General features: G+C 48.0%; 1 protein-coding gene across 1 annotated transcript in view; it reads left to right on the plus strand.

Annotated features, from left to right (window-relative positions):
- The window catches only part of Itpr2 (inositol 1,4,5-trisphosphate receptor type 2), a 411,976-nt gene that overhangs the window by 147,477 nt on the left and 251,771 nt on the right, over window positions 1–12,728 (plus strand). Inside the window, exon 22 of the mRNA XM_075982281.1 lies at window positions 10,555–10,748. Coding sequence (XP_075838396.1) covers window positions 10,555–10,748 — 194 coding nt within the window. The remainder of the gene's footprint in view (window positions 1–10,554; window positions 10,749–12,728) is intronic.

Raw genomic sequence — 12,728 nt, forward strand, 5'->3', positions numbered from 1 at the left:
GTTCTTGTGGGATCATTGTCAGCCCAAGTGGCATAAATTCATTTAATATACGTATGTATATATGTGCAAATATAAAATAATATGATCCCCCAAGGCATTATCAGACATCCTTGATGTTATTTGTCCCCCACTTCTCCCGCACTCCCCACCATAGCCCCCCTTCTTATTTGCTGACCGATTGGTTCTGTCTGGGTTTGGAGACGATACTTGCCAACGGCATCAGACTCTGGCCACTGAGAACCGTCAGGTCCAGTGAGGCATCTGGTTAGGGCTAGCGTTTCTCTTCACAGCTGTCCGCTAGCCCTTAAGCCAGAATCTAACAAGATAACAGATCACAGGACACGTAGAGACCAGACAGCCAAAAGTTTCTTTTTATCATGTGACGTTTTGTTTTTCCATAACTGCATTTTCTTGGGGTTTCCCACAGTTCTCTGACACACGGGCCTGTGCCAGTCAGTGACTGTCGTCTCCGTACCAGGGAATCCGGGGAACCACTAGAGAACTCCACGGAGAATTCCGTTCTGTGTGGCTTCCTTCTCTGAGACTTCAGGTCCGGAGATTGACCTTGTGCCGTTCCTGTTGCTGTGACGAAGGACCCTAGAAACAGGCAGCTCGGGAGAAGGACCTCATTCTCAGTTCCAGGTTCTAGTCTGTCACTGTGCAGGGAGTTACAGATGCCAGGGCACGAGACAGTTGGTCACATGACATACGCAGTGAAGGAGGGAGAAATACTTGTTTGCACACTTGCTCAGCTCCCGTTATTCCGTTACTCAGCTCAGGGCCCAGCCAACGAACTGGTGCCGCCTGATTTCCGAGTGGTGTTTCCCATCTCAGTAAACCCAGTTAAGAGCCCTCTCGGCCAGGGCCAGGTGTGCCCTAGGCCAACCTGAGCTAGGAAATCCCCCTTGGGTCTCTTCCAAAGGACTCCTGGCTAGTGCTGGGATCACCCTCCAGCACTCTCCTACCTGACTCACTGAGGAAGGGTCTCCCAGTCAAATGAAGAGTGCACCGATAGGGCTAGTCTCCATAGCCTGACTCACTGAGGAAGGGTCTCTCAGTCAAAGGCAGAGTACACCGATAGGGCTAGTCTCTATGCAGTCCAGGCTGGCTTCAGACTCAGGGTCCTCTTGCCCCACTTCTCATGTTCCAGGATCTATGCACGTCCTGTGGTGGAACTCTGTTCTCTACTTTTCACAAGTTTCCCCGGGAAGTCAGGACAAGACAGTTTGCATTTACTAAGACTTTTTGCTTATTAGATCAAAAAGACTAAAACAAGCAAGGCATTGTTCTGTGGCGAGTGGTTGTCTTATCTCGGAAACAGGCATTGAGTCCCAGTGTTGAAGGTTTCATGTTTCGAAATAGATGCTTCTTCCCTTCTTGTAGTCCCTTTGCCTCTGACGGGCACTCTGCTGTCCTTCCACAAGGGCATCCCCTAAATTCATTTTCTGCTCCTGCCTGTAGCTCTTGCCATTTCTAGAGAATGAAAGCTCAGCCGCTACAGCGGTGCACAAATGCCTTTGTCACGTGAGTGTGACATCGTGAGTTTTCCTCTCGCTGGTCCTGCAGTATCATTACACACTCCCCAGCCTTCTCGGGCGAGCTGCATCTGTACCTCAGATAATGCAGTCATGCGTCGCATGCTGTGTTTGGCCAGTACATATTTGACCACATACAAGACTGTGTGCTCGTTAGCCGAGGTGTACATCAGGCTGTACCACGTAGGATTGTGTCAGTACCCTTGTGATGTTTGCCCCACAGTAGTTACTGCGGGTCACGCTGTTGTTGGTAAGCTTTCTTGTCTTGTTCCCCATCAGAACAATACATGTGACATGTCTTAGGTGAAGAAGCGTGAATCAGAAAGACAAAGCTTTTTAGACACCCTAACCTGCAAATATATGTATTTATTTATTAATTAAAAAATCTGTCTCTTCTAATGACACTTCAGCCTAGATTATTTAGTAAGAAAGATTCGGATTTTTTTGAGCAAGAGACAATAGTGGGGCAAAAGGCTATGAGAATAGGTTCTGTTTCTGGTTCTAAAGTTGGCCTGTGCCGTGTCTAGTGTAGTAACATATACTTATTTGTTTTATACAAATATTTATTTAGTACAGTGTACTTGACTATACAGTATACTTGAGCATTCCAAATATGATTTGTAAAATATTATTAAATGAGAAGATAACTTAGTAAAGGGTTTGTTATGCAAGCACAAAGATCAGAATCCCCAGAATCCATGTATAGAAGTCAGCAGTAGCAGTGTGTAGTGGAATCCCAGCTCTGAGGAAGCTGAGGTAGCTTGAGTCTCGGGGATCACTAGTCATCTAACCCAGCCTACTTCATGAAACTCTGGGCCAGTGAGAAACCCTGTCTCAAATCAACCAACCAACCAACTAACCAGCCAGCCAAACAACCAGCCTACCAACTAACCAACCTACCAACTAAACCAACTAGCCATTCAACCACCTAACCAACCAACTAACCAACCAACTAACCAACCAACCAGCCAACCAACCAACCAACCAGCCAACCAACCAATCAATCCATCAACTAACCAACTAGCCATCCAAACACCTAACCAATCAACTAACCAACCAACTGAATAATCAACCAGCCAACCAACAACCAACCAATGAACCAACAAAACTACTAACCAGCCAGTCCACCAAACAACCACCAAGAAGTTGGATAGTACCTAAAAATGATGCTTGAGGTTGACCTCTGGTTTCTACAACCACATAAATATATACAGACTTGCACACACGCGTGCACCCACATGAACAGACACATTTTCAAACACACAGGCACCCATGCACACACACATCCCCCACACCCCTACACACATGCATGCACGTGCGTGCAGACACACACACACACATGCATGTACGTGCATGCAGACACACACACACACACACACACACACACACACACACACACACACACAGCTTGTAAGCTTTCTAAACATACAAGAAATGGAAAACAACATGATAAATAAGTAGCTCCAAACACTGGTATTTTGTACCTTTGCTTCTGTCTGGCCACTCCTGAAAAACCTTGGCCATTTTGCACCATTTTAGCAGAAGATTCAGATGGTCACCATTACCTGTGGCAGTCGGTACTCTTAGGAAGACTTACAGGGTGAGGTGTACCCCAAATTCATGTTACAAGATGGGGTTACTCTACAACATTTCTACAGTTCTCTCAGTCAGTGGTTGCTCATAATCATTGCACAGAATTTTTGAATACTTTCCAATCACTTTGATGCGACAGATATGGAAGAGTCATCTTTGTTTCTGTGAGATGTGTCAGAGGCAAGCAGAACCATGTATAAATTCGAGCTCTCTCCCTATCCCCAACACTAACTTAACCAGTGCACAGTGGTAGAGCATGTCCTCCCCCACCCTTCCCAACACTAACTTAACCAGTACACAGTGGTAGAGCAGGTCCTCCCCCACCCTCCCCAACACTAACTTAACCAGTACACCGTGGTAGAGCAGGTCCTCCCCCACCCAACACTAACTTAACCAGTACACAGTGGTAGAGCAGGTCCTCCCCCCATCCCCAACACTAACTTAACCAGTACACCGTGGTAGAGCAGGTCCTCCCCCACCCTCCCCAACACTAACTTAACCAGTACACAGTGGTAGAGCAGGTCCTCTCCCACCCTCCCCAACACTAACTTAACCAGTACACAGTGGTAGAGCAGGTCCTCCCCCACTCACCCCAACACTAACTTAACCAGTACACAGCGGTAGAGCATGTCCTCCCCCCATCCCCAACACTAACTTAACCAGTACACAGTAGTAGAGCAGGTCCTCCCCCACCCAACACTAACTTAACCAGTACACAGCGGTAGAGCAGGTCCTCCCCCACCCTCCCCAACACTAACTTAACCAGTACACAGCAGTGGATCAGGTCCTCCCCCACCCTCCCCAACACTAACTTAACCAGTACACAGTGGTAGAGCAGGTCCTCCCCCACCCTCCCCACCACTAACTTAACCAGTACACCGTGGTAGAGCAGGTCCTCCCCCACCCTCCCCAACACTAACTTAACCAGTACACAGTGGTAGAGCAGGTCCTCCCCTACCCAACACTAACTTAACCAGTACACAGTACATCTCTTCGGCTGCACATGGAGGAGTCTACGCCTGTCTCTGAAGCTGTGAGGAGATCCTGATGCCTCTGAGGAGTGGTCTAGACACTGCACCTCACACTAATGTATATGGGATTCCATATATATAGGGAACGTATTATTTTCCCACACCCGAAAAGTCAAACGAGAAAAAAAATGGTACCTTATGTGTGCGTGATTCCTATGAGAACCTACAGGGCAGATTGCTTTGGTATTGGAGTGGGGAGAACTTTGAGGGGTTGACTCTAATGGGGAATGAGGAGCACTCTGGGTGGCGGGAATGTTCAAGCCTGGACGGCGTCTGGTGTGTCTGTGCGTGCACTTTTGTGTGAACCCTGCAGACCTCACATTCCCAGTCTCAGAGCAGTACGGAGTCCACGGTGGCTCATCTGGCCAGCTGGGAAGCATTAAGGATCAGTTTGGCAGATTAAGATCCTGAGGTTTCAAATACCGAAATGTCAGTGTTTGACAATGATGGGACATGGAGCTTGGCTACGTTCCGTGCAAATCCTTCCAGGTCTCTAGTATAGAGGATGGGAAATCATTTCCTCCCAAGACGTCTCCTGGTATCCAGAAATGACAGATGATGAGGGCCTCAGTTCCTCCCGTTGCTGTGTAGAGAATACTCCGACACAAGCAAGCTGGGGGAGGGGACGTTATTTTATCTCGCGCTTCCGGCTCTTAGTAGTCACTAAGGGACTCGAGGCAGGAACCATGGAGGAATACAGCTTACTAGCTTGCTCAAATAGTTTGCTTATGCAGCCCAGGTCCACTGGCCTAGGAATGGTGTCACCCACAGAGAGCTGGACCCTCCCACATCAATCACCAGTAATGACAAATGCACAAGTCAGTCTTGTCAATTAAGACACCCTCCTTAGGTGACTCTAGATAACATGCAAAGAGGACTTAAAAAAAATACAAGTTAGCTGTGGGTAAATTTCAATTCTCTTAAATCGCATGCACTGTTAATAATTGTCGAACCCAGCTGTGAGTTGTGATCCTGCCCCACAGGGTTTTTGTGCGACAGAAAACTTTTAGTTTGTGCAGCTTCAGTGTTGCACGCATTTCTCACCGCCACCCACTCTCCTGGATCTGGTGAGAGACATTGACTCATTGGGATAATAGAGACAAAAGTGTCATCCTGAGGGATCCTCTGATTGCAGAGTCCTCTCAAAAATCAGAGGTCACTGTTCTAAACATATCCCTCCTCATCACTTCCTTTTCCTTTCTTTTCTTTTGTGACAGGGTCTCTATATAGCCCTACTGTCCTGGAACTCGCTCTGTAGACCAGGCTGGCCTCAAACTCACAGAGACCCACCTGCCTCTGCCTCCCAAGTGCTGGAATTAAAGGCATGTGCCACCACACCTGATTGTTTTTATTAACTTGTTATTTTTAACTTAGCAATGATGATTCCCATTTTCTCAAATCTCTCAACACACTGTATCAGTTCAAATTCTCATTTTTTCTGTGCAATATGAGGGCCCAGGTTTTCTTTTTTGTCTAATAATTTTTTGTTATTACTTTATAAATAATACCATTCAAAATTTCCACTTCCTCCCCTCCTCCCACTTCCTTCCCCCTCCCTCCCCCCCTCCCCCTCCAGTCCTAAGAGAGGGCAGGGTAGCCTGCCCTGTGGGAAGTCCAAGGCCCTCCCCCTCCACCCAGGCTTAGGAAGGTTAGCATCCAAATAGACTAGGATCCCAAAAAACCAGTACATGCAGTAGAGACAAATCCCAGTGCCATTATCATTGGATTCTCAGTCTGCCCCCATTGTCAGCCACATTCAAAGGGTCCAGTTTGACCCCATGCTCGTTCAGTCCCAGTCCAGCTGGATTTGGTGCACTCCCATTAGATCAGCCCCACCGTCTCCGTGGGTGGATGCACCCCTCGTGGTCCTGACCTCCTTGCTCATCTTCTCCCTCCTTCTGCTCTTCAACTGGACCTTGGGAGCTCAGTCTCCCCTCGTGGTCCTGACTTCCTTGCTCATCTTCTCCCTCCTTCTGCTCTTCAACTGGACCTTGGGAGCTCAGTCCGGTGTTCTCATGTGAGTCTCTGTCTCTATCTCCATCCATCGCCAGACGACGATTTTCTCTGGATCTGCTTAGCACAGGAGCAAGGGCCTCTTGTCCTCAGTTCAAATTCTCGATGTTGAGTTAAAAAAAATAATTAAAAAATAAATTAAAAAAATAATTGAAATTCTAGGGTGCTTTATTTTCAGAGAATTAAAAGAATATATGTGTTAACTCCTTAACTGGACAAGTGTAAATGTTAGTTAATTGTGGTTGAGAAGTAGTGATATTTATTTTTGCAACATTAAGGACTGATCACCCTGGACTTGTCTCCAAAGGCTAGAATTAGAAATTTCCCTGTAGTAAATAGATTTAGGATTCCCTACACATCTGTGCCTATGCGCAGTAGACATGGGACTCACTGTGTGCCTGTGATCTGTGCAGTGGACATGGGACACGCTGTGTGCCTGTGATCTGTGCAGTGGACATGGGACACGCTGCGTGCCTGTGATCTGTGCAGTAGACATGGGACTCGCTGGGTACCTGTGATCTGTGCAGTGGACATGGGACACACTGTGTGCCTGTGATCTGTGCAGTGGACATGGGACACGCTGTGTGCCTGTGATCTGTGCAGTGGACATGGGACACGCTGCGTGCCTGTGATCTGTGCAGTAGACATGGGACTCGCTGGGTACCTGTGATCTGTGCAGTGGACATGGGACACACTGTGTGCCCGTGATCTGTGCAGTAGACATGGGACACGCTGTGTGCCTGTGATCTGTGCAGTGGACATGGGACACTCTGCGTGCCCGTGATCTGTGCAGTGGACATGGGACACACTGCGTGCCTGTGATCTGTGCAGTAGACATGGGACACACTGTGTGCCTATGATCTGTGCAATAGACATGGGACACGCTGTGTGCCTGTGATTTGTACAGTGGACATGGGACACACTGTGTGCCTGTGATCTGTGCAGTGGACATGGGACACACTGTGTGCCTGTGATCTGTGCAGTGGACATGGGACACGCTGTGTGCCTGTGATCTGTGCAGTGGACATGGGACACACTGTGTGCCTGTGATCTGTGCAGTGGACATGGGACACACTGTGTGCCTATGATCTGTGCAGTAGACATGGGACACACTGTGTGCCTGTGATCTGTGCAGTAGACATGGGACACACCGTGTGCCTGTGATCTGTGCAGTGGACATGGGACACTCTGCATGCCTGTGATCTGTGCAGTGGACATGGGACACGCTGTGTGCCTGTGATCTGTGCAGTGGACATGGGACACTCTGCATGCCTGTGATCTGTGCAGTGGACATGGGACACGCTGTGTGCCTATGATCTGTGCAGTGGACATGGAACATGCTGTGTGCCTGTGATCTGTGCAGTGGACATGGAACATGCTGTGTGCCTGTGATCTGTGCAGTGGACATGGGACACGCTGCGTGCCCGTGATCTGTGCAGTGGACATGGGACACACTGTGTGCCTGTGATCTGTGCAGTGGACATGGGACACGCTGCGTGCCTGTGATCTGTGCAGTGGACATGGGACACACTGTGTGCCTGTGATCTGTGCAATAGACATGGGACACACTGTGTGCCTATGATCTGTGCAGTAGACATGGGATTTGCTGCGTGCCTGTGATTTGTACAGTGGACATGGGACACACTGCATGCCTGTGATTTGTGCAGTGCTGGGCTGATGTCTTTAAGCTGTAGAAGCTCAGAGCATCAGCATTCCTCATCACAGGCAGAAAACACAGCATCTTTAATTGGAGACCTCTGTGTTGGCCATACATGGAAATACCAGGAGAATTCTGCGGTCCTCTTGCCACAGGCATGTGAGGATGTGGGAGGCTGGGACCGCAGTCTCCTATCTTCCTGACTACATGTGTTACACATTAGGATGTTTGGACCTCTGGATTTTAATTTGTTGGTGATAGGATCTATATTTTGGGAGGAAAAGAATTGTCTAGGCTAACCTTCTTTACCATAATCATTTGATTACATGGTTGTTTTCCATGCCCATCTAAGTAAGATGCAGACACTGTGGGTGCCGCGGATTTCTGTGTGAGCCAGGGTTAACAAAAGAGCCTGCTCCTCATTAGTGGGAAAAGATGTCCCTCGGAGGTGAGCCCGTGAACATGATCAACAGTAGGGCAAAGACACTAGCTGGCCCCAGTGACGTAAAACCATCACTGCCTGTGACCATCGGCACATCTGCAACGCCTTGCCAAGATGTGGGCCGCGCAGTGATCTGGGACCCACGGTCAGGTTGTTTGAGAGTCCTGGACAGTGGAGCCTCTGCCTCAGGATAGAAAGCAGAGGGCTCTCACATCTTTGAGCAGCATCCACCTTCGGCCAGCCTTGGAAATTCCTTTTATAGAATTATTTCACCACCTCCCTTTTTTGTCATGTAAGTGGCCATATGACAAAAATTCTCAGGACTTCAAAGTGAAAACCCAAGTTTACGTCTGCCTGGAGTTCACCCATCGGAGAAATGGTCAGTGTTCCGTGAACTCGAAACCGTGTTACTGGAGGGGTTCTCTCATTATCTCAGCCGGCTGTGCATTTGACAGAGGTGATGAATTCAAAGACAGGGTTTCTCTGTGTAGCCCTGGCTGCCCTGGAACTCACCCTGTAGACCAAGCTGCCCTCAAACTCATAGAGATCCGCCTCCCTCTGCCTTCCGAGTGCTGGGATTAAAGATGTGTGCCACCACCACTGGGCTAGCGGCCGCCACCTTTTCCCAGTGTATTTGTGTGTAGCTACCATTGCTCCTTGCTGTCTGGCCCACACACATTTCTTTTTAGTCGTCTTTTTAAAAATTTGTTATTTGCTTCTCAATCCCGTGAGCATCCCCACAGTCTACATTCTTTTTATTACTCGGAGTTCTGTTTCCCTGCACTTAATTTTATCCCCCTTCCTCTTGGCTTATACCCTCTGCATTTCTGGAACAGTCTTTGCCAGATGCCGAAGCCTTTACTTCAGGCAGAACTTCATGAACATCCAAGAAGCCAAGACCACTGTTTGCAAAGAAAAATTGACATGCATTCTTTTGAGTCCAGTTGCTTGTGGTGGGAGCTGAGGTGTAGGAAACTAGATGGGACCTAAGTGGTGAGATTGCCAGGGTGCTCCCTTGAGTGACGAGGAGGTGTGGGTGCAAATTGTGGAGAAAATCGATGAAAAGTCAAACTCAGAGGGAATGGCAGGCGGCTGTTCCCCAGCGGACGTGTTTGAGCTTCTCATCTGTTTCTGTAGTGGCCTCAGATAAGATCATTCTTCCTAGGTTCTGAGTGATGGATTTCTAGCTAGAGGATAAGGGAACACAAGCTTATTGGAGAATTTGATTGCACCCCAAGCTCTTTTTTTGTGTGTTATGAAAGCCCCAAAGCCCTGGGTCTGAGAAGGGAGGGATAGAGCATCTGACAGTTTGCACACTCTTGGTACCCAGCCAGGACCTCTCCGCCACCCTACAGTTTTGGTAACTACTAAAACCATGAGTTCTGCAGAAGATACTTCATTCCCTGGACAGCCAGACTCCAATCCTGAGGAACCACTCTGAGGATGTGGTTCAAGGGTGTTTATCGGACCAAACAGAAAAAAATAAAGGTGGTTTGAGATGTAGGGAAACCACATACGGAAGTGACAGCATTGGTGGCCCACACATGTGTAAACCTATGTCTGACCCTCCATGGGAGGCGTGTCTAGAAACTCTCTTGGCTGGGTCTGCTGCACTGATGTCAGAGGTTCCACAGCTGACTTCCAGAGCACACGAGAAGAGGTTGGTGTTAGCGTTGAACCAATTGAGACTATCTCCAAGTCTCTCTTACAAAACAAAACAACCAGCTAAAGCCCTTGAAACAACCCTGGTGGGCGACCCTCACCAAGGTATTTACAGAGTATGGGGGTGCTGTGCAGCGTGGGGTCTTGTTTCTCTATCACGGACTTAAGTCACTTCTAAAGGCAATAGGAGAGCCAGTGACAGTCAGAGCATCCGCAGAGTGAACTTAGGGTTTCTCCGAGCTTCCGAAGAAGGCTCCCTCTAGATTTTAAACTTTAGGGTTGGAACATTTTGTAAGAAAGAGAAATGAGAACCTTATTAATTTGCTAATAGGGATTTGGTCACAGTCTTTGTTTACCCACTATTAATTTGCTGCATCTTAGAGAGAAAGCCATCTCTTTTCCTGGTTTGTCAAACCATTCTGTAACACGGAAACCCCTACCTCTCTTCACACGGCTACACCCTAGCTTTGATAATAATGGAGGAAAACAGACATCTCGGCATGAGTTACATGCCGGGCTGTGAAGAATGCAGCCAGGTCCTCATGATAAAAGTAATAAGCTGTGTTGATGCTGCGGCCACCGTGTTTTGCACGTGTTGACTGGGTCCTCTTCTTGTGCTAGGCAACAATGTCATGAGGACCATCCATGGTGTGGGAGAGATGATGACCCAGATGGTGCTCAGCAGGGGCTCCATCTTCCCAGTGAGCGTGCCCGACGCACAGCCCAGCGTCCACCTCAGCAAGCAAGCGAGCCCTGGCGAGCAGGAGGATGTGACGGTGATGGACACCAAGCTGAAGGTCATCGAGATTTTACAGGTGTGTCCTGTGGCTTGACACTGTGTGCGGTGTCTGTGTGTACGCGTCTGTTGCATGTGTGTATGTGTGCCTATGTTGTATGTATGTCTCTGTGTGTATGTCTATATTGTGTGTGTGTGTGTGTGTGTAGTACAGGCTCACATGGAACTTGTGGCCATCCTCCTGCCTTAGCTTTCTGGTTGCTGAGTATGTCTATATTGTGTGTGTAGTACAGGCTCACATGGAACTTGTGGTCATCCTCCTGCCTTAGCTTTCTGGTTGCTGAGATTCCAGATGTTAGGCACTATATCTGGTTTCACTGTATAATTGGTGTAATGTGGTTCTGAAATGCTATTGGTCTTATTTTATCCTGAAAAGCTACTGCCCCCATCTCATCATTTTGAAGTGAAGAACAGAGCTGACAATAAATTTCACGCTGATGTTTCTTTGCACACTCACCTTGCTCTTTGTCCGCGGAATGCACTAGTGATATCTAGCCCTTGTGGAGCGCGCTGAGAGTGATAAAATCACTTTCCTGTGTGGTGTTTATTATCAGCTAGTATTGACCTTGATTGGATATTTTCTTCATTTGAGAAATATTTTTAAAGCAGGCATGTTTATGATGAAATGAAATAAATGCAATCATTTTCTGTTTTTCAATTGCTTGAAGCATATTTGTGAATCCCACGCGTTTAAATTTCCTATACATTTGGTACACTCCTGTAATTCTAGCACTCAGGAGGCCGAGGCAGGAGCATTTCTGTGAGTTCAAGGCCAGACTGGGCAACAAAGGAAGACCCTGCTTCACTGCCCCCCAATCGTTATTAACAAACTTGTTAATTGTTGATTTTATTACTTTGCACAATTACCCCTCTTTGTGTTTTTAAGAGGCTGGGGATCCCCCCCACCCCGAGTTATCCAAGTCTAACTTCATCAATTTAATGAGCTCAGTTATCCATGCGCCAGACCCCCACTATGATTTCTAGCATCTTCATCTGGGGTCAGTCTGGGAAGCAGGCGTAAGGTACCGTTGTTATAGCATTTATTCCAGACGCAGAGGATGGAGCTTGTAGCTTAAGAATGTGGACAGAGTTTCCCAAATCTTTCGTCATCTTCTTATGTAGACAGAGCTACCAGAAGTGGGCCAGCAGTCCTGGAAGGCTCGGTGCAGTTTTCATTCCAAGTAATTAGATTTATAATCATAAAACATTTCCCAGTTCCTCCAGAGTTCCCAAAGGCCGAGTCCTAAGAAATGTTGGCAGGCTTCCCTACCCTGCGCTCATGGCCTTGAAAATTCATGCAGTGTTCTTAGCCTGAAGCTGAGAAAGGGACCGGAGGGGCCCCCAGGTCACCCCCACAGATGCATGTGACCCATTGTCAGCTCTGATTTCAGCGATGGTGCCACTCACAGAGACATTGGGAGGTGGTGCTGTGTGGCTGCTCAGCACCTGACGAGTTTTCCCTGAACCCCCTTCGCTGTCTGACCTCTCACCCAGGCTCTTGCCGTTCCTGCTAACACCTTCTCAGAACATCCCTTCAACAAATCTTTGGTGGCTGCATTCCCAGCGGCTGCCGGCTCTGTCTCCCCTCTCGACCTCATTTAAGAACATGGTTCTATTCCCACCTTCTGACTTTACTCACTCTCTCTGCCTTTACATTTTTTTAAATTTATTTTTATTTTTTTAAGGCAAGGTTCATTCTAAAGTCCTGACTGGCTCAGAGCTCTCTATGTAACTTAGGCTGCTCTTGAACTCATGCGAATCCCCCTGCCTCAGCTTCCCAAGTGCTGAGGATGCCGGGACTACACATCCTCCTTTTCTCTGCTTTGCTGCCATCAGCTTCTTTATCTCACACCGTTTCTGCATCTTCATAGCTAGACACGTCAGAGGAGAAAGGCGGTGAAGTGAGATTCTGTGAGCTCCAGCGGAGCTGAGTGCCTGTGGAGCCATAAACAGTGCCATAGGCATGTTCAGTGTCCCGAGACCTTGCTCTCATGGGCAG

This window comes from Microtus pennsylvanicus, chromosome 8 (assembly GCF_037038515.1).
Source record: "Microtus pennsylvanicus isolate mMicPen1 chromosome 8, mMicPen1.hap1, whole genome shotgun sequence".
NCBI lineage: Eukaryota > Metazoa > Chordata > Mammalia > Rodentia > Cricetidae > Microtus > Microtus pennsylvanicus.